The 22677-nt window shown below is 39.5% G+C and overlaps 1 protein-coding gene across 1 annotated transcript; it reads right to left on the reverse strand.

Moving 5' to 3' along the window:
• Positions 1-815: 815 nt before the first annotated feature.
• On the reverse strand, positions 816-22625 carry LOC106137543 (ran GTPase-activating protein 1). Its single transcript, XM_060952158.1, has 13 exons — positions 22398-22625; positions 20896-21083; positions 20459-20593; positions 16772-16924; positions 15764-15933; positions 14925-15027; positions 14180-14291; positions 12892-12990; positions 11557-11688; positions 5197-5306; positions 4209-4301; positions 3499-3603; positions 816-1025 (listed from the first exon to the last, which is right to left on the reverse strand). Exons 1-13 carry the CDS (start codon positions 22507-22509, stop codon positions 816-818), a joined length of 1722 nt encoding a protein of 573 aa, XP_060808141.1. The 5' UTR covers positions 22510-22625.
• Between the last annotated feature and the right edge of the window lie 52 nt (positions 22626-22677).

Genomic DNA, 22677 nt, shown 5'->3' on the forward strand with positions numbered 1-22677 from the left:
ACGACACCGATACACGTCATGTACCACAATCAGAGAATCAGAACCCACCTGATCGAGAAGTAAATACTAAAACTAGATCAGGTCGTAAGGTAAGATTCCCCGACTATTATCGCCCTTGACGGTCTCAAGGGGGGGCTGATGTAGGGATTTTCATAATAATTTTATTAGTTTTAATTGTATATACATCAAATAATAAATAAAATTATATTTTAGTAATAAACGGACAACCTATATCACTACTCATACGCGGAACTCTTTCGTCCTGCCATAAATTCGGCGGACAAGTAAAATGAAAAAATGACAGTTTGACAAGTGTCAATCCGATTGTATTTCTAGGCCCGTTTGTTGCTTTACGTTTAAATATTAATTTTCAGATTTCAGATTCAAATCTTTTATTTCACCCTATATTCATTTCCCTCTTCTCTTACTCTGACTGCGCTTCACCTTCTATTGAGTAAGCTCTGAATCTATCGCTACACAAACAAAAAGAAATATTTTGTTTCAATATGTTGTGTGCATTTTGATGACTGATACAAATATCACCTTCTGAACTCTCAAATAGTTACAATATTCAATAAGACTATTTGAACTATACTAATACCTTAGAGTATATAATAAATTATTGAACAAAACATCAACTGTTGTTTTTACAGTCATGGTAATGTTTTTAAAGACCCTTGCCTCACTTTGTACCCAAATGTCAATGTCACCTGTCACTGTCAAACTGACATGAAAATAAAAACCTGCAGATTTAAGCGGGATTTACGCAAGGCCAAAGGTTTGCAAGTTAAATGGCTAAATAAAACACGGGTATTTCAAGCGTATTGTGTATTATGTTGTTGCAACGTTCTCTGCCTCAATACGGCTTGTTTCGTATCTTCTCCAAGCACCGGTAACTTGCTTGCTATGAAGAAGCGTAGCGTGTCCCGTAGAGCCGGCGGGAAGTATGCCTCTTCTATTACCGAGCCGAGGGCTGTGTAGCAGCCGGGGAGCGACCAGCGGGGGCGGTACTCTTTGTTTTCAGACTGGAAATATAAAGAGTGGAATTAAATATCGTAGTATATTAGCATTGTATCGTAGGATTATTCATCTGTTTGCTATTTTCTAAAGGTTGGCTGAGAAAGATACCTACAGTGGGTTGCCAAATTAATAGGGACAGTCACATTTTTTATCATATTTTTTCTTCAGGCGCGTTTGACTGCTATTTCAAGTGGTGTAAGTGGTCCTGGAATGTATTTTTATGTTCACAGCACCTCTACAGATCAACTTGAAAGTAAATTTCAAGTGTTATGGGATTTGTTTATTTTGTAAAAATATTTTATTATCGGGAGAGACGCGCAGTCCTTCACACGTGTAAAAGTAAAATAAGTAACTAATTATTTTAAAAAGTTATTTTGTGATTTTGTGAAATTATTATTGACTGCAAGTAAGTATTACTTTATTTTTATTAAATCTTAAGTATTTTGGGGCTGATTTTAGGACGAAATTAATTAATTTTTTATTTTTACAGCTTTCACTATGGGTCGAGGGGTAGATTTGTCTCCAAGAAAAAAATCTGAGGTTAAAACCCTTCTTTTGCACACAAGTCATTCTCAGAGGAAGATAGCAGAACTGGCTGGTGTTTCTAAGTCGGTAGTAAATAAAATAAAAATAAATCTGGATCAAGATCAGCCACTTTTGCCCAAAAGAAAAGGCAAATGCGGAAGAAAACGGATTACGACACCACGGTCCGATAGGAAAATCAGGGATATGTGTTTGCAAAACAGGAAGAAAAGTGCTGGATTGTTAACCCAGATGGTACAGGAGTCTGGAATACAAGTTTCGAAGAGAACTGTACAGCGTAGGTTGGCAGAGGAAGGCCTGACCGGACATCGCCCAGCTAAAAAACCGCGACTGACAGAGGCGATGAAGAAGAAACGACTTGCTTGGGCTCGTGAACACCGTCTGATGAGTGTTGAAGACTGGAGCAAGGTCAGTTTTAATGTCAATTGATAATTTATATTAATATTATGGTATATTATCTAAAAAGATTTTCATATAAGTTATAAATATTTTTTTTCAGGTGTGTTTCTCAGACGAATCAACATTTGAGATTCTTGCCGACAAAAGCAACTTTGTCAGGCGGCGCCCAGGCGAGAAATTTCACCCTGACTGCATTGTGGAACGCGTTAAACACCCTGTTAAAATAATGGTATGGTCTGTCATAAGTGCTAAAGGGGTTGGGCGTCTCTACATTGTCCAGGGAACCATGAGACAGGACCAATACAGGCAGGTCCTAGAAACTCGCTTGTTGCCGCAACTCCGGGAATGGTTCTCAGAGGGGGAGGAATTCATGTTCATGCATGACTCAGCACCATGCCATAAAGCAAGGAGTGTAACAAAATTTTTAGCAGACCACAATATACCAGTTTTACCTTGGCCTGGCAATTCTCCAGACATGAACCCCATCGAAAACTTATGGGAAATTACCAAGGCGGAAATTGCCAAGGAAGTGATAACCACCAAGGTAAAACTGATCGAAAAATTAATAAATGTGTGGCACCACAACCCTAAAATAAAGGAAAGTGCCAAACAGTGCATAGAAAGTATGCCGAGGCGGATCGAAGCACTCATTCAGGCTAAAGGAAATGTGACAAAATATTAGCAATATCTCATTGCCATTTTCGTAATACCTGCTAATATTTTCTAATTACCCAAAGACTGTTATTTTTTTGTTTAAACTACTTGTAAGATGTGTGTCTAATATTATTAAATATAATTATAACTCAAAACAACGTTTTTAATTAGTTATGGACCAATAAAGTGTAAAAAAACAATATTTTTCGACTGTCCCTATTAATTTGGCAACCCACTGTACATATTAGTATTTAGAAATAGTTATCACCTATTGCGCCTTTGAGGCTCAATGTCTTAAATAAATATATACGGGACAAATTACACAGATTGAGTTAACCTTGAAGTAAGTTTGAGACTTGTGTTACGAGATATTAACTCAACGATACTATATTTTATACTTATATAGATAAACATCCACGACCCAGGCCAATCAGAAATACTTCTTTTCCCATCATTCCCTGGCCAAGTTTCAAACCCGGGACCTCCAGTGTCACAGACAACCGCTGCTCTACAAAGACCATCAAACAAACAAATAAATATCAAAGCGTTTCAATAGCGTCAATAGTCAAATCAGTAGTATCCATATTAAATGCAAACTAATTTTAAAAAAGAATTAAACTTTAACTTTTTAACTAATTTTTAATTTTTTTTTTAACCTAGACGAACGTATCTTGATCAAATTATGGACGTCCTGGTAAAGGGTCAGGTCAAAAGTACCCGTAACCGCCGAGCTTGCACGAAGAGAGTTATGAACGTGGATGAAGCGAAGGAAGTTTGCAGAGATCGTGGCAAGTGGAAAGAGGTAGTCTCTGCCTACCCCTCCGGGAAAGAGGCGTGATTTTATGTATGTATGTATGTAATTAAAAAAAAGTAAGTACTAACTTTGATGAGTCCGAGTCCCCGCAACATGGTATCCGCTAGGAGCCAGGCGGCGGCGTGCTGTTGCCCCGCCCGGGATAACAGTATCGGGTATAGTTTGCGGGATATCTGTAAGATATATATCTGATAGAAGATATCTGTGCCGTGTGGTTCCCGGCACCAATACAAAAAAAAAATAGGACCACTCCATCTGATTCCCATGGATGTCGTAAAAGGCGACTAAGGGAAAGAGACGGAGTGGTCTTATCCTTTTTCACGCTGCAATAATTAGGAGCAAAGAAATAATGGAAAATGTCAAATTTATATATAGTTTGCGGGATATCTGTAAGATATATATCTGATAGAAGATATCTGTGCCGTGTGGTTCCCGGCACCAATACAAAAAAAAAATAGGACCACTCCATCTGATTCCCATGGATGTCGTAAAAGGCGACTAAGGGAAAGAGACGGAGTGGTCCTATCCTTTTTCACGCTGCAACAATTAGGAGCAAAGAAATAATGGAAAATGTCAAATTTATAAGCTATCTGGCTTATAAATTTAAGATTCCCTTTGTATGACAATGGGCTAGCAACCTGTCACTATTCGAATCACAATTCTAACAAAAAGCCAAACAGCTGAACGTGGCCATTCAGTCTTTTCAAGGCTGTTGGCTCTGTCTACCCGCAAGGGACATAGACGTGATGATATGTATGCATGTTAAGTTATAAATTACCTGTGCCGCTGTATTGTTATCCTGATACAGGCCCGAAACACAGAATGTTGCTTCAACATACGCCTGGATCAAATCGGCCGGCTCTTTTATTGACTGTGAACAGGTAAAAAAAAAATTTAAAAAAAAATTATTACATACGTATTGATACATATAATCACGTCTTTGTCCCTTGCGGGGTAGACAGGTACGGAGTAGGTTCCAGTTCCATAAAATAAAGAATAAGACCACTCTATCTCGCTCCCATGGATGTCGTAAAAGGTGAGTAAGGGATATGCTTATAAACTTGAGATTCATCATTTAGGCGATGGGCTAACAACCTGTCACTATTTAAATCTCAATTCTATCACTGAGCCGTACAGCTGAACGTAACCTATAAGTTTTTTCAAGACCGTTGGATCCGTCTACCCCGCACGGGATATAGACGTGACCATATGTATGTATGTATTAAGCCAAATAGCTGAACGTGGCCTATCAGTCTTTTCGAGACTGTTAACTCAGTCTACCCCGCACGGGATATAGACATGACGATATGTATGTATGTATACATACATACATTACATACATATGATCACGTCTTTACCCCTTGCGGGGTAGACATAGCCAACACTCTTTAAAAGACTGATAGGCCACGTTCAGTTGTTTGGCTTTGATAGAATTGAGATTCGAATAGTGACGGGTTGCTAGCCCATCGCCTAAAAGAAGAATCCCAAGTTTATAAGCCTATCCCTATCCTATGTATTTATGTATGTATATATGTATCAAATTAAGGGCGTCCTGGCAAAGGGTCAGGTCGAGAGTGCCCGAAACCGCAGAGCTTGCATGAAGAGAGTTATGAATGTGGATGAAGCGAAGGAAGTATGCAGAGATCGTGGCAAGTGGAAAGAGGTAGTCTCTGCCTACCCCTCCGGGAAAGAGGCGTGATTTTATGTATGTATGTATGTATCCTATGTATGTATGTATCCTATGTATGTATGTAACAATTGGTCACCTGTAAATGTGCATCTATGACATCGGCCGCCTCTGGACCCAGCCTGTCCAGGTTTAGTGAGGTAGGCTCCTTCAGGAATCTGCCTACATCTGTTTCGATCTCTTCTACGCCTGAAAATTATATTTAAAACATAAAGTACCCGGTTGACCGAGCTTTGCTAGGTCTACCAGAGATGGCGCTGATTTTGCCTATTAAAACGCGGTTTTTAAAATGTTTACATATTTATTTATTTATTTATTTATTTATTTATTGCTTCCTTAATGTAAAATACAGATGTTTGTGTGATAATATCGAACCATTAAGGGCCCTGGCGGGCACTGCAATGAAAGAGGGGCCATTTTTTAATATTACAGAATAAATAGATAAAAAATTACTCCTATAATCATATTTTTATATTAATATTTTATTAAATAGATACTTATTATGTATAGAATTGGACTTTTGAATTGTAATTGAGTATTCATCATGCATGTATAGTATTTATTTATTGTAGTATGTATTTATTATTTATTGCTTATTAGGTTTATTTAACTTATAATTAATAATAGATAATTTTTATTATACAAATTAATTATTGTGTACATCATTATTTTTTATTAATCACGTCTTTATCATTTATTTTTTTATTTTGTTTATTTCGTTGTCTTCTAAATATTCCTTTACAGAATAGTAACACTTTTTTATGAGAAATTCTTTGAGGTGTTTCAAGAATGTATTATAACTGTCTATGTCTTTTATAGTCTCTGGTAGCCTATTGTACAGTTTTACGGACATAACTAGAGGACCAGACGAGTGAAGTCGGAGGCGCGATGTAGGTAGTAGTAGCCTGTTTTGATGTCGAGATGCATATCTAGTGGCTATATCCTTTCTTTTTACAAAAAAGTGTGGGTATTTGCGGACGAATTTACATACCTCTAATATATAGATACACGGCACGGTAAGTATTTTTAATCGCTGGAAATAGGCTTTACAACTATCTTGTTGCTGGATATTAGCTATAATTCGGATCAGACGTTTTTGAAGTGTAAAAGCATTATCCCAGTCGGTACCATTACCCCACAGAATTATGCCGTAACTAAGCCAAGAATAGGCGTAAGCGTAATAGTTAGTGAGTGCAGTATCTACGTCTGTTGTTTTTTTTATTTCTCTGAGAGCATATGCAAACTTCGACAACTTAGCACAAAGTTTTTGGATATGAGGTTTCCAGTTCATATGGCTATCTATTTCTATACCTAACAGGGTGAACACGTCAATCACTTCCAAGTCCGTTCCGTTAAAGTTAATTTTTAGGTTTAGTGATGGTTTTTGATGTGGGTGATAAACCATTAATTTAGTTTTTGTATAATTTATTTCCAGGTTGTGGTCACTCAACCAGTTCTCCGTTTTAGTGAGGGTTTCTGTTAGATGTTTATAAAAGTCATTACTATTATTGACAGTTGATGTTAATATGGAGACATCGTCAGCAAACAGGACACAGTGCTCCTTTATTGTTTTTGGAAGGTCGTTGATATATAACAAAAACAAAAGGCATCCGAGTACGCTTCCTTGGGGGATCGAAGTGTTTATCGGCACACAGTTAGATCTGACATTTTGGATCGTTTTTGTGTCAAAATTATAATGTTCGATTTCAACATATTGCTTCCTGTTCGTAAGGTAAGAAGCAAACCACTTGTGTGCAGGTCCTCTGATCCCAGCTCCATACAATTTATCTAGTAGGATATTGTATAGGACCCGGTCATATGCCTTCGTCATATCCAGTAGTATACCGACGCCATACCTTCCGTGATCTAGTGTTTTTAATATTTCTTGGATATATTTAAAGACAGCTAAAACGGTAGATCTATTTTTCCTAAAACCATTCTGACATTCATCAAGTAGGTTATACTTTTCACAGAATTTGTATACTCGGTCTGCCATGGCTCTTTCGAAAATTTTTGAGGCTGTTGGCAGCAGTGCTATCGGTCGGTAATTATTAAGGTCAGTCCTTTCATTTTTCTTATAGACAGGTTTTATTATTGTAATTTTTAGAAGGTCCGGAAAAGCTCCTTCGTTAAAGGATTGGTTTATTAATAAAGTGAAAGGCACGGTTAGTTCATCTGCACACTCCCTGAATAAGTTTGGCGGTATTTCGTCTATGCCATGGCTCCTTTTATTTTTTAAGTTTTTAATAATTTTATGAATTTCTTTTTCGTCTACGGGGCGGAGGAATATGCTATTTTCAGCAGGACAATGTACAGGTCTCCCAAGACTATTTCTCCTGCCATTTTCAGCTATAGATGCAAAAAAGTCGTTAAAGGTATTAGCTGTCTGCATTGGGTCAGATATTATTGATTTATTAATTCGCAAGGTTATGTTATTTTTTTCCGAATTAGTTTTTTTATTTGTAAGTTCGTTTACTATGTTCCACATGGTTTTGACTTTGTTTTGTGATTTATTCATGCGATCTTTGTAATGGAGTTTTTTTGCTGTAGCCACTGCTTTCTTTAAAATGTTTTCATATTTTTTATAATAATTGTTAAGTATATAACTATTTGATCTTATAGTGAGGAGCTTTAATAGACGTTTATTTTTACAACATTTTTTTATCCCCACTGTTAGCCAATGTTTATTGGATGTTTTTTGTATTTTTATTTTTTTCTTAGGCATGTATTGGTCAAGAATGTGTATTAATTTATTATGGAATAATTCATAATTCTTTGTTATATTTTTATTTTCTATTAAGATTTCATGCCAGTTTATTTCTTTTAATTTTGATTTAAATGAATGTATACTTTTTTTATTAAATATCCTTTTTTCGGTGTACCACGGTCTTTTAGAAATTGTTTGGGCCGATTTGATGCTTAACATTGTGGCAGAATGATTTGAAAATCCTAATTTTTCGACTCTTGTTCGTATGTTTTCTTTGAAATTTGTGAAGATTAGATCTATACACGTTGCTGATGTTTTTGTGAAATGTGTAGGTTCGTTAATATGTTGAGTGAATCCGTATTCTGACATTTTATCAAGAAACTTTTTGATTTTAGAATTGTTTCTTTTTTTAACGGTATTTATATTGAAATCGCCACCAAGAATTATTTTATATTTAGAGTAATTTTTACAGATATAGAGTAGTACCTTTTCTAATTGAGAATTAAAGGTATCGGCCCCTATTCCATTCCAGTATATAGATATTAACAGAGTATTTTCTTTAGGCAATTCAACAGCACACAATTCTAGACAGTATTCAATAGACATGTTTTTAATAACAGTTATTTCATTATATTCTATATTTTCTTGTAACAAGATGCAGACTCCGCCTCCGTCATGCTCCTTACGACAAAAGGAAGCTGCTAGTTTATATCCATTTAATCGTATTAAACTTGTTTTTTCTTCTGTTAGCCATGATTCCGAAACACAAATGGCTGTATTATCAGGATTTTGGTCTAAATATGCTTCCAGCAGGTGTTGTTTATTGTAGATACTCTGGAAATTTTGGAACAAGACTTTAAGTTGCGGTCCTCCTGCGAAAGGAGTGGTTCTTACTATTTGATGTGTGGCTATTAGAACTCGGTAGCTTATTCTGCTCATTTTTATTTGCATCTATGTGCTTTCCCTCTATGTATAATTTATTATTCCTTATAATAGCGTATAATCCCTTGTTCCTTGCCTTAAACATTTGTTCTCTCAATGATTTTATTTCCTTCAGTGTATTTCTATCCATATATTGTGATACCGAGAGGCCTGAGCCACGGAAACCATGAATGTTGTTCATAATATATTTGGTCATCTTCTTGCTGATAAGCTCTATCATAAGTGGTCTATTTTTTTGCTCATGAAACCTTCCTATTCTTTTTGTTTCTTCTATGTATCCAAGTAGGTCAATATTGAGGATATCACGAAAAACTGCCGCTACTCTACCGTGTAACTCAAAGTCAGGTTCTTCATATTCTGGTAGGCCAAATAGCACAATTTTTTTACACTCACTATCAGGTATTGCTCTCCGGTCAGGGGTTGAAGTGTTCAATTCAATTTGTTTAATTTCTTTAAGCAACGTTTCATTTTCCTGTTGTAATTTCTCTATTTTGACGGTAAGCTCATCTATTTCTTTTTTTCTTGAATTATTTTCTTGATACAGTGTGGTAGTGTCTTGTTTAAACTCTTCTCTAAATTTGGAGATTGCTTTTTTTATTTCAGCTCCTATTGTGTTCTTTAGGTCCGTTATTATCCTCTTGTTATTATCTTTTAGCTGGGAGGCTATTAAATCCTTTAAGTTGTCAAAGGTTAACTCAGTTCTCGCGTTAGTACTCTCTTTATTTGTAGTATTAGTATCTCCCAATATGCTTAAGTCGTCAGAACATATCGACTCGTTAATCGGTAAGGCATTCCTATTCCGCATCGTTACATTATCATCAACAGGCGAGAGAGCGACAGGGTTTGTATCGCGATGGTCACGATGTCGTACAGGCGTGTTAGAGTTATCTCCTTTAGGCAGTTTACATATGCACATTTGACAGCGCCAAGCTTGTTTGTGTTCTGTTGCCATCGTATTATAGAATCTGGTAGTAGATACATTTGCACATTCCAAATCGTAGCGTTCTTTACATAAAACACAGTCCAAGAACTCCCTATTTGAAATTTCTCGGCGGCATCCAGCACATTTCTTTTGAATCGAAGTCATTATGGTACTGGTTATGCCCTCTAGCGACGAGAATATCCAACTATTCAACAGATAAGATAATGATTTTTATACCAAACTGGTGAGAGCTGGAGTTGTGCGTTTGCTTATGCGATTTCGTATGCGTGATTCTGGATGTAGATGGCGCCTATGTGTACTATAATAATGTATCATATGATTTAGAATTAATCAATTTATTTGTTCAACAATGTAACTTTCTTAAGGATCTAGAAGTCACAATCGGTATTCTTATTGGATTTTCAATTAATTATTGCTACTAAGAAAAATTATAGTGATAGTTTTGATGACTCTTGGATCCCTTAATAGATGGCGCTAGTCTCGCAGTATTTATTCGTTAAACTTAATGTCTTGACTCACCCATAGATGGCGGTGCTGGTGAGTATAGGTATTGTAACAGCTGGTTCTTTGTTTGCGTATTTCAAATCTTAACTGACACAAATTCACTTAATTCACAGGGAACTGTTTTCACTGATTAGTTTTGTTATTAAATATTTCAGATAAAAGTACGATATTGGAAATGTGTCCAAAAATTCACACAAATCGATTGGTTTAGGCACCAACAAGATTTTGGAGTCTGTAGTTTTATTGACGTATAATGTTCACAGTTGTCCTTATTTTTCCACAATAACACTCGCACTTGTAGTCCGACAATTTATAAACTGGATTATGTATAAATTATGATGTTTTGCACTGATTTACTATTTTTTGGATTATTAAAACACAGAGCCGATGTATCTCGCGCAAGAGAGATGGCGCCACTCCAAACACATACATATCTTGAGAACCGAGCTTTTTTCGAACCTAGGACCTTGATAAATCGATTCGTTGAGCCGAAAAGCCCCTAATCTGTAACTTTCATGAAAATAGTTGGAGCCGTTTCATGTTTCTTTCATGAAAACATAAATATATAACGTCACAATTCACAACGGCCTCTGTGGCGTAGCGGTAGTGCGCTCGTCTGTGACAGGGGCGGTCCCGGGTTCGAATCCCGGCCAGGCATTGGCGGAGTAGCACATTTGCCGCTAGTTCTGCGGTTAAAATATTCCCGCCCCTTGTCCCTCTCTCTGCATTTCGATACCCCACACGGAGAAAAAAAAAAGGTGGAGGTCAAATGTCAAATTTTATAATTAAAAAACCGAAAATTTTTATATTTAAGTAGTTATTTTTTTATTCGGTTGTACGCTTGTCTGTGACACCGGAGATCCTGGGTTCGAATACCGGCCAGGGCATGATGAGTAACGATCTTCCTGTGTTCTGGGCCTTGGATGTTTATTTATATAAGTATATATTAAAAAATACAGTATCGTTGAGATAGTATCTCGTAACACAAGTCTCGAACTCACTTCGAGGCTAACTATCTGTGTAATCTGTCCCGTATACATTAGAGGCCCATATATAGAGTAATAGTGTCATTATTATTGAAAAAATAATCGCGTAATTCGCACAAATATCATGTAACAGTGTCATAATTTTTGTAAATATAATTAAAGGCTCATACATCGTGTAATAGTGTCATAATTTTTGAAAATATATTTATAGGCCCAAATATCGTGTAACAGTGTCATAATTATTAAAAAAATAATCACGTCACAACAGTCTCAAAAATTAAATATCGCGCGAAACAGTGTCAAAATTATTAAAAAAAAAAAAAAAAAAAAAAACAAAACAAGAAATGTTTCACACACCTGAGTTGTCGAGGGCGATGACATCTTTAACGAAATCAGCGCTCGTGTCCAAATGTTGAGCGTCCTCCGTTGCGCTGTCTTCTGAGCGCTCACTCTCATCGCCCGACGACTCCTCCTCGGAGTCTGTCACGTCTGATGGTGATGAAGAGTATACATACAAACATATATATGGTGATGAAGAGTAAACATACATACATAATCCCATTGGGGACAAGTCCGCCATTGTGCATATTCTTCTAAATCCAATAACTGTTTTGTAATTTGTTATATTTATTTTTATGTGCAATAAAGAGTTTACAAACAAACAAACAAACAAACATATATATGGTCACGTCTATATCCCTTGCGGGTTAGACAGTATTGAAGAGACTGATAGGCCACGTTCAGCTCAATGATGGAATTGAGATTCAAATCGTGGTAAAACAGCTGGGGTTGAGCAAGTTATGCATCATAACATCCGGCTCGAAGGATCAAATGTTTAGATATTTAGCCGGGATGTAAAATAAAATACTGTGTGTTGGTAAAAATAAAGAAAACTAGTACGCTATACAATTTTAAACACAAAAATACTGACAGGTCGCTAGCCCGTCGCCTAATAGAAGAATCCCAAGTTTATAAGGGAATGAGACGAAGTGGTCCTATTGCTTTTGATTTTTAATTGATGTGCTGGGAACCGCACGGCACTTGGAACGCACGGAAGAATAAATATCTATCAAAAAATATATTACAAAATAAATTTCTAACTTATGAATGTCCATATTCGTAATATTCTAAGCGGTTCGACCAATGACAGATGAGCTTTTAATTTTACGCTTCTATAAAATATGACAAACACACAGAACTATGCAGAGATCGTGGCAAATGGAAAGATGTAGCCTCTGCCTACCCCTCTGGGAAAAAGGCGTGATTTCATGTGTGTATGTACGTATATATAACACACAGCTCTCTGATTGGTCGACTTTGACAGTGGCAATTTCTACGTCGCTCGGTATAGGAAGAACATAATATTTTTAACATATTATGTTAAAAATTGTATATCCCGTGGGATTTGCGAAAAACATACAACTTTTGTAGGTGGCGGAAATTTCGTCGCTTTATTTGGGTGGCACTAAATTCGCCGCTTTATTTAAATGTCACAAAATTACTTGCTTCTTGAAGGTGGCGCTAAATTCGTCACTTTTTTCTAAATGGCGCTATACTACTTGCTTTATGTAAATGACTCTCAACTCTGCTTTTAAAGTGAAGCTCGAAATTTATCCCTTTTTTGTAGGTGGCGCTAAATTGGCGCTAATCAAATCCAGTGTACCAATGTTAATAAAACCTCATAAAACTCACATTCATCGCCGTCACTCCCTTCTCCATCACTCAACACGGCAGTTTCACCTAATTTGTCCCTCATCGTCTTCTTGTTGGCCGTACCGCCTAAACTGTTACCTGAAAACATACATACATATGGTCACGTCTATATCCCTTGCGGGGTAGACAGAGCCAACAGTCTTGAGAATGAATGGCCACGTTCAGCTATTTGGCTTAATGATAGAATTGTGCTTCAAACAGTGACAGGTTGCTAGCCCATCGCCTAAAAAAAGAATCCCAAGTTTGTAAGCCTATCCCTTAGTCGCCTTTTACGACATCCATGGGAAAGAGATGGAGTGGTCCTATTCTTTTTTTTTTGTATTGGTGCCGGGAACCACACGGCACTGCCTGGAACCACACGGCACGCGCTGAAAACACAATATAAAAAAAAACCTTCGTACGATCGTCGACGGTCGAATCGGTGAGGTGCCCGGTTGGAATGCGTGTGTCGCAAAAAGGTCACAGGTTCGAATATTACTATTTTCGAATGTTATATATACATTAGTTTGAATACTAGCCGATGGTCTTACGATGTAAGAAAACATAGCGAGGAAACCTGCACATTCAGGCAAATGAATGTGTGACCATGATCGATCCAACACGGGTCAGGTTCCCCTGCAAAGGTCGCGGAGGTCAGACGGGAGTCGCTTCGTGTAAAAACCTGATTCACCCAATCCAGGGTCCATAGTCAAAGGCATAATACTCAGGCATAATAAGGGTCATACACATAGTCACGTCTATATCCGTTGAGGGGTAGACAGCCTACAGACTTAAAAAGACTTAAAGACCATATTCAGCCGTAAAGTGACAGGTTGCTATTCCATCAGCTACAGGAAGAACTCCATGTTTTTAAACCGTTCCCTTAGTCGCTCCTTACAATACCCGCGGGAAAGAGAGAGAGTGGTACTATTCGAAAGAGCCGGAAACCACACTGTATGTATGTATGTATTGATGTATGTATGTATTGATGTATGTAAGTATGTATATGTAGATGTATGTATGCATTAATGTATGTATTGATGTATGTAAGTATGTATATGTAGATGTATGTATGCATTGATGTATGTACGAAAGTAGGTATTAATGTGTTACGAACTCCTTTAGAGTGTTCCGAACTCCTTTGTTAAGGAAAAACATTTTGTAATTTAAAATAAGAAAAATAAGAAAAAATAAATGACAGTCTGTTTTGAGCGTGCATCATCTTTTCTTTGCCAGCGCAAATATTTTATTATATTCAGCATATTTCCTATAGTATGTAAACACTAACCGGCCAAAACAACTTTGGTCCCCTGCGCCTGCGCATCAGACGGCGATGTGATGGCGTCCACAATCTCCATACACGCCTCTCTGCCTATTTCGTTGTGGCTCAGGTCTAGTGACTGTAAGAGTAAAAAAAAATACAATAAAATGCCTTTAATAATTATATAACACTAGGTGCGCCCGCGACTTCATCCGCGTGGAATAGTTATTTGCATCATTGAATAATTTTCCCCGTTTTTTTCACATTTCCCATTATTTCTTTACTCCTTATAGTTGTATATTATATAGCCTAAAGCCTTCCTCGATAAATGGTCTATTCAACGCAATAAGAATTTTTCAATTCGAACCACTAGTTTCTGAGATTAGCGCGGTCAAACAAACAAACAAACTCTTCAGCTTTATAATATTAGTATAGATACATACATATAACCACGTCTATATACCTTGCGGGGTAAACAGAGCCAACAGTATTGATAAGACTGATATGCCACATTCAGCTGTTCGGCATAACAATAGCTCTCTTATACTTATATATATATATATATTAGACCGGAGGTCCCGGGTTCGAATCCCAGCCAGGGCATGATGAGAAAAGAATTTTCTCTGATTGGCCTGGGTCTTGGATGTTTATCTATATAAGTATTTATTATGAAATAAAGTATCATTGAGTTAGTATCTCGTAACAATATATATATATATATATATATATATAGAATCTGTTACATGAAATAAACATAATATATATACATTACCTCTAAACGGACCGAGTTATCTTTGAAAGCTCTGGCGAGAGCTTTAGCACCTTTGCTTTTCAATAAGCAATCACCAAAATTTATCGATTTTAAATTTTTCAATCTGCAACAACAAAAAAAATTTGGATGAGTCACAAATAATTCAACACCATAATTCTATACTACATACATACAGAAATACACGCAATCACATCTTTATCCCTTGCAGGGTAGACAGAGCGAAAAGTCTTGAAAAGACTGATAGGCAGCGTACAGCTGTTTGGCTTAATTATAGAATTGAGATTCAAATAGAAAGAAAGAAAGAAAAGGACCACTCTATCTCTTTCCTATGGATGTCGTAAAAGGCGGATTTGGAAGAGGCTTATAAAGTTGGGATTCTTTTTTTAGGCGATGGGCTAGCAACCTGTCACTATTTGAATCTCAATTCTATCATTAAGCGAAATAGCTGAACGTGGCATGTCAGTCTTTTTAAGACTGTTGGCTCTGTCTACCCCGCTAGGGATATAGACGTGATAATATGTATGTATAATGATTTGCCGTGTGGTTCCCGGCGCCAATATAAAAGCTGCAGCTTCATGTAATCCCACATGAAATGATAATCATGTAATCCCAGCTGAAATCTCAATTCTATCATTAAGCCAAATGGCTTAGAGATTCAAATAGTGACAGATTGCTCACTCATCGCCTAAAAAAGAATCCCAAATTTGTAAGCCTATCCCTTAGTCGCCTTTCACGACATCCATGTGAAACAAATGGAGTGGTCCTATTCCTTTTTTGTATTGGCACCGGGGAACCATACGGCACATTTACCAGCATTAAACATTACAATTACGAATTACCTGGGTAAAGCGTCAGCTATAGCCTGCGCCCCCTTGCCCCCAATAGTGTTGTCGTTAAGATTCAGACTCCGAAGTCCCGGGTTCTTTTTGAACGCGTCAGACAGCGACGATATGCCGACGTGGTATATGCCATTCTGGGGCATCGCTACCTCTTCAAGGGTGCCCATTTCCTGTAACATTTGAATTACCAGTTTCCGGTGCACTGTCTACCCCGCAAAGGATATAGACGTGATATTTATAGGCATATATGTAAAACCACATTTTCAGCAGATCATTAGGAGAGTATGGAGGGAAAGGTCGGAGTGGGATGGCCTAGACGAACGTATCTTGATCAGATTAAGGACGTCCTGGTAAAGGGTCAGGTCGAGAGTGCCCGAAACCGCCGAGCTTGCGTGAAGAGAGTTATGAATGTGGATGAAGCGAAGGAAGTGTGCAGAGATCGTGGCAAGTGGAAAGAGGTAGTCTCTGCCTACCCCTCCGGGAGAAAGGCGTGATTTTATGTATGTATATATATATATTTGGAATTTAAGCAACAGATATTATGATTTCTTTACGCAACATATAATAAATGCTGCAGTGTAGTTTGTTCCGCCGCTTCTTCTACACATGAGCTTTGTAAGCGGCAGTAGTTATAATTAGATTTAAGTGATGTGACGTCAAAATGTGGTACCTTGTATCCAATTTTGAAAATAAATCTATTCTATGCTATTGCCGTGTGGTTTCCGGCACCGGTACAGGGGGGAGTAGGACCACTCCATCTCTTTCCCGTGGATGTCTTAAAAAGCGACTAAGGGATAGGCTTACAAACTTGGGATTCTCTTTTAGGCGATGGGCTAGCAACCTGTCACTATTCGAATCTCAATTCCTATCATCAAGCCAAACAGCTGAACGTGGCCATTCAGTCTTTTAAATACTGTTGGCTCCGTCTACCCCGCAAGGGATATTGACGTGACCATATATATGTATCTATTCAATTCTAATAATGATTTTTTTTATTTCTGAACCAACCTGGAACACCTTGGCCAAAGCTGTCGCCCCGTCATTCTCCAGCCTGTTCCTGCCCGCTATGAACACCTTCAGCCTCCGAGGGTTCGCTGACAGAGCCTTGGCCAGGAGTCTTCCGCCGGTGATGCCGAGACCGTTGTTATTAAGCCGCAACTCCTGTTAATATATAAATGTTAAATCTTATATGTATATAAAAATGAATCGCTAAATGTGTTGGTAAACGCATAACTCAAGAACGCCTGGACCAATTTGGCCAATTCTTTTTTTCTAATATTCGTCAAAACTCAAGGATGGTTTTAACGGCGAAAAAATACCAAATAATTGCCTGAAAAACCTTAAAAACAGTCCTTTTCTTTATCCCATACAAACGTTTTCTAACTAATATGTACAGTCAATTTGAGCTTTATTGCTAATGTATAAAGTTCACTGTTGTCTAAGCAATGTAGGTCTAATAGATAGGAACAAAAAACTGTCATATTACAAATCTTTTTGACAGAACGAAGTCTGTCGGGTCCGCTAGTAGTATATAAATATGAAGCTGCAGTTTTTTATATGCACCAATATAAAAAACTGCAGCTTCATGTAATCCCACATGAAATGATAATCATGTAATCCAATCATTATACTGCAACTCCTATAAATATATATGATATGTATTGAAGAAGTTTAACAAAATACATACATATGGACACGTCTATATCCCTTGCAGGGTAGACTGAGCCAACAGTCTTGAAAAGACTGATAGGCCACGTTCAGCTGTTTGTCTCAATGATAGAATTGAGATTCACATAGTGATAGGTTGCTAGCACATCGATTAAAAGAAGAATTCCAAGTTTATAAGCATATCCCTTAGTCGCCTTTTACGACACCCATGGGAAAGAGATGCGAGCTGTCCTATAATTTTTTTCTATTGGTGCCGGGAACCACACGACTGCTAAAATAATCATAATATCGTTTAACATACTAACTAAACATACACATTAAATTTTTTGTAAGAAGGGTAAACAATCTACTCAATTTTTGAAAGAAGGGCCAAGAATCGCGCCGTGTGGTTCCCGGCACCAATAAAAAAAAAGAATAGGACCACTCCATCTCGCTCCCATGGATGTCGTAAAAGGCGACTAAGGGATAGGCTTATAAACTTGGAATTCTTTTAGGTGATGTGCTAGCAACCTGTCACTATTCGAATCTCAATACCATCATAAAGCCAAACAGCTGAACGTGACCTATCAGTCTATTCAAGAATGTTGGCCCTGTCTACCCCGCAAGGGATATAGACGTGATCATGTGTGTGTGTGTGTTTTGTTAACCTTCTCCTTTCAGATTGTATACCGTCCATTTTTGTAACTTCGTGTCTCTTCAAACCACGACATTGGCAGAATCACCGAAAAAACGGTGGAAGCCAAAATGTAGAAAAGAAAGAAAGAAAGAAAGTGTGTATGTGTACGGTTAAAGAAATTTATTCTCATAAAAGTATCTATAAAAAAATTCACTTACAATTGAGAACTTCAAATATTTACATTTAGTTGACGCGTACAAGTTGTCGGTAGTTAAACAATAAAGTATATTCACTCCGTGCTGGCTGCGCGCGGAACTACTTAGGATCTTCGATAGGTAGGTAGTAGCATTTCAATGCGTGTGCGTGTAGTCATCATTAGAGGACCACAATAAGCGCAACTAGACAACTATGTTTAGGACCAACAATCTGACCTGCAGTTGGCCGCAGACCTCGCTCTGAAGAAGTCTGGCGAGCCCCTCCGCCCCAATCGGGCCGGGCCCTGTCTACCCCGCAAGGGATATAGACGTGATCACGTGTAGGACCAACAATCTGACCTGCAGTTGGCCGCAGACCTCGCTCTGCAGTAGCCTGGCGAGCCCCTCCACCCCGATCGGGCCGGGCCCTGTCTACCCCGCAAGGGATATAGACGTGATCATGTGTTGGACCAACAATCTGACCTGCAGTTGGCCGCAGACCTCGCTCTGAAGAAGTCTGGCGAGCCCCTCCGCCCCAATCGGGCCGGGCCCTGTCTACCCCGCAAGGGATATAGACGTGATCACGTGTAGGACCAACAATCTGACCTGCAGTTGGCCGCAGACCTCGCTCTGCAGTAGCCTGGCGAGCCCCTCCACCCCGATCGGGCCGGGCCCTGTCTACCCCGCAAGGTATATAGACGTGATCATGTGTAGGACCAACAATCTGACCTGCAGTTGGCCGCAGACCTCGCTCTGCAGTAGCCTGGCGAGCCCCTCCACCCCGATCGGGCCGGGCCCTGTCTACCCCGCAAGGGATATAGACGTGATCATGTGTAGGACCAACAATCTGACCTGCAGTTGGCCGCAGACTTAGCTCTGAAGAAGTCTAGCGAGCCCCTCCACTCCGATCGGGCCGGGCCCTGTCTACCCCGCAAGGGATATAGACGTGATCACGTGTAGGACCAACAATCTGACCTGCAGTTGGCCGCAGACCTCGCTCTGCAGTAGCCTAGCGAGCCCCTCCACCCCGATCGGGCCGGGCCCTGTCTACCCCGCAAGGTATATAGACGTGATCATGTGTAGGACCAACAATCTGACCTGCAGTTGGCCGCAGACCTCGCTCTGAAGAAGTCTGGCGAGCCCCTCCACTCCGATCGGGCCGGGCCCTGTCTACCCCGCAAGGTATATAGACGTGATCATGTGTAGGACCAACAATCTGACCTGCAGTTGGCCGCAGACCTCGCTCTGAAGAAGTCTGGCGAGCCCCTCCACTCCGATCGGGCCGGGCCCTGTCTACCCCGCAAGGGAAATAGACGTGATCATGTGTAGGACCAACAATCTGACCTGCAGTTGGCCGCAGACCTCGCTCTGAAGTAACCTAGCGAGCCCCTCCACCCCGATCGGGCCGGGCCCTGTCTACCCCGCAAGGGATATAGACGTGATTATGTGTGTGTGTAGACCAAGGACCAACAATCTGACCTGCAGTTGGGCGCAGACCTCGCTCTGAAGAAGTCTGGCGAGCCCCTCCACCCCGATCGGGCCGGGCTCTGTCTACCCCGCAAGGGATATAGACGTGATCACGTGTAGGACCAACAATCTGACCTGCAGTTGGCCGCAGACCTCGCTCTGAAGCAGCCTAGCGAGCCCCTCCACTCCGATCGGGCCGGGCTCTGTCTACCCCGCAAGGGATATAGACGTGATCACGTGTAGGACCAACAATCTGACCTGCAGTTGGCCGCAGACCTCGCTCTGAAGCAGCCTAGCGAGCCCCTCCACCCCGATCGGGCCGGGCTCTGTCTACCCCGCAAGGGATATAGACGTGATCACGTGTAGGACCAACAATCTGACCTGCAGTTGGCCGCAGACCTCGCTCTGAAGCAGCCTAGCGAGCCCCTCCACTCCGATCGGGCCGGGCTCTGTCTACCCCGCAAGGGATATAGACGTGATCATGTGTAGGACCAACAATCTGACCTGCAGTTGGCCGCAGACCTCGCTCTGAAGCAGTCTGGCGAGCCCCTCCACTCCGATCGGGCCGGGCCCTGTCTACCCCGCAAGGTATATAGACGTGATCATGTGTAGGACCAACAATCTGACCTGCAGTTGGCCGCAGACCTCGCTCTGCAGTAGCCTAGCGAGCCCCTCCACTCCGATCGGGCCGGGCCCTGTCTACCCCGCAAGGTATATAGACGTGATTATGTGTAGGACCAACAATCTGACCTGCAGTTGGCCGCAGACCTCGCTCTGAAGAAGCCTAGCGAGCCCCTCCACTCCGATGGGGCCGAATGCGTTGTCACTGAGATCTAACAGCGAGAGGCGAGCGCCGGCCGCTATCATGCCGTCGCCTAGCGCACTCTGTGTACAAAAGAGGGGTACTCATAAATTACAAAGGTACATACATATGATCACGTCTCCATCCCTTACTGAGCCAACAGTCTTGAAAAGTTGTTTGGCTCAATGATAGAATTGAGATTCAAATAGTGACAGATTGCCAACCCATCGCCTTAAAGAAGAATCCCACGTTTATATGCCTATCCCTTAAAGCCAAATAGCTGAACTTGGCCTATCAGTCTTTAAAAGACTGTTGGCTCAGTCTACCCCGCAAGGGATATAGACGTGATTATATGTATGTAACCAAATAGAAGTGGAACACAAACCAAAGCGGGCGGTATCTCAGTCTTCATCCTGCCGGTGAACATGTCCGAGAACCGAGCCACCTTCAGCTCGGGGTGGTGCTCCAGGGCCTTCGCTATGGCCTTGGCGGCCGCCACACCGAGGGTGTTACCCGTCAATGTCAGGTACTGAAGGTCGGGACACGAGTTGATGGCATCCACGATAGGTTGAGCTGTAAAAAGGGATTTTATATTGATGTATTTAATCAAGGAACATGTAAATGCCGTGTGGCTCCCAGCACCAATACAAAAAAGAATAGGACCACTCCATATCTTTCCCATGGATGTCGTAAAATGCGTCTAAGGGATAGGCTTACAAACTTGGTATTCTTTTTCAGGCAATGGGCTAGCAACCTGTCACTAGTTGAATTTCAATTCTATCGTTAAGCCAAATGGCTGAACGTGGCCATTCAGTCTTTTCAAGACTGTTGGCTCTGTCTACCCCGCAAGGGATATAGACGTGACCATATGTATGTAACATGTAATGATTATATTTTTGAATGAATAAATTTATTTATTCAAAAATACAGTCATTACACATACTAATCAAACTACAATTCTTTACGAGTTTCCTGCCTGTGCCAAACTTAAGCCACATATTTTTATCATTCAGGTAATCATCAGTCCTATATTAAGCCTTCTCACAAAGTACTTTACTTTTTCAAATGGTCCTATATTAAACCTTCTCACAAAGTAGGTACTTTACTTTTTAAAACGGAATAAGACAAATAAATATTTACACTTTGAATGAAATCTGAATTGAGGGAAACAGTTGTGTTAGATAATATACTCACATTTATGTAAGTTTATCATTTAGAAATTACTTGATTATTATAAAGCATCCTCAATACGCTTTCTGAGCACTGCCTTTTTGGTTATGGATTTCCCATTATATTTTGGTTGACAGGAAGAAATCCCAATTGGAATAATTCCGCCATTGTACATATTCTTCGAAATCCAATGACTGTTTTGTAATTTGTTCAATTTATTTTTATGTGCAATGTAGAGTTTACAAACAAACAATAGCCATATACATATAATCACGTCTATATACCCCGCGAGGCAGACAGAGCCTACAGTCTCGAAAAGACTGACTGATAGGCCACGTTCAGCTATTCGGCTTTCAAATAGAATTGATTAGAATATAGATAGATTCAAATAGTTACAGATTGCTAGCCCATCGCCTAAAAGAATAATACAATAGCCATATAGCAGATCTTTTTTTAACAAGACTAAGACACTAGAAAAGTTTATTATTAAAGGTTTATGGCAGTAAATAGTAAATAATGTTTGATCAATGTGATTGATAAATTCATGCATCATTCATTTTATGGCGCGATAGAGGTTATGTGACGAACGTTGTGTTTTCCGTCTAAACTACTAATTTAATATTTTACTGCACAGACAATGCGTGTTCAATAACAATGCAAAAACGGTTAAAAATATGAACAGTTTGGAAAATTCAAGTAGAACCGCTAAAACTTTACCATCTTTCTCCGTATCAAGTTTCAATGATTTTCCAGAAAAGTCCACACCACTAACAGTTCTGGTCGGCTCACTTAAAGCTGTGTTTATCGCATTTAAATCGAAAGAAGCCATTTTATAAATAAAAAATAAGTTAAAAGCAAATTAATATCACAAAATCATGGAAAACAAACACTTCGTCAACGGTTATTTTTTAATTTTTTTTTTTTATTGACAGTGACCTGACATTCTAAAGCCATTCAACAGAGTTACCAGTATCTAAAAGACAAATTATGAATAACC

Source organism: Amyelois transitella, chromosome 28, assembly GCF_032362555.1.
Source record: "Amyelois transitella isolate CPQ chromosome 28, ilAmyTran1.1, whole genome shotgun sequence".
Taxonomy (NCBI): Eukaryota; Metazoa; Arthropoda; class Insecta; order Lepidoptera; family Pyralidae; genus Amyelois; species Amyelois transitella.

Excerpts from the sequence above, each read along its gene's own strand:
- LOC106137543 (XM_060952158.1), bottom strand. The coding sequence starts at position 22,509 with ATGGCTTCTTTCGATTTAAATGCGATAAACACAGCTTTAAGTGAGCCG. Across the intron at positions 4,302-5,196 it reads TCATAGATGCACATTTACAG|TCAATAAAAGAGCCGGCCGA; the intron begins GTGACCAATTGT and ends ACCTGTTCACAG. Across the intron at positions 1,026-3,498 it reads GGGGACTCGGACTCATCAAA|TCTGAAAACAAAGAGTACCG; the intron begins GTTAGTACTTAC and ends TTATATTTCCAG.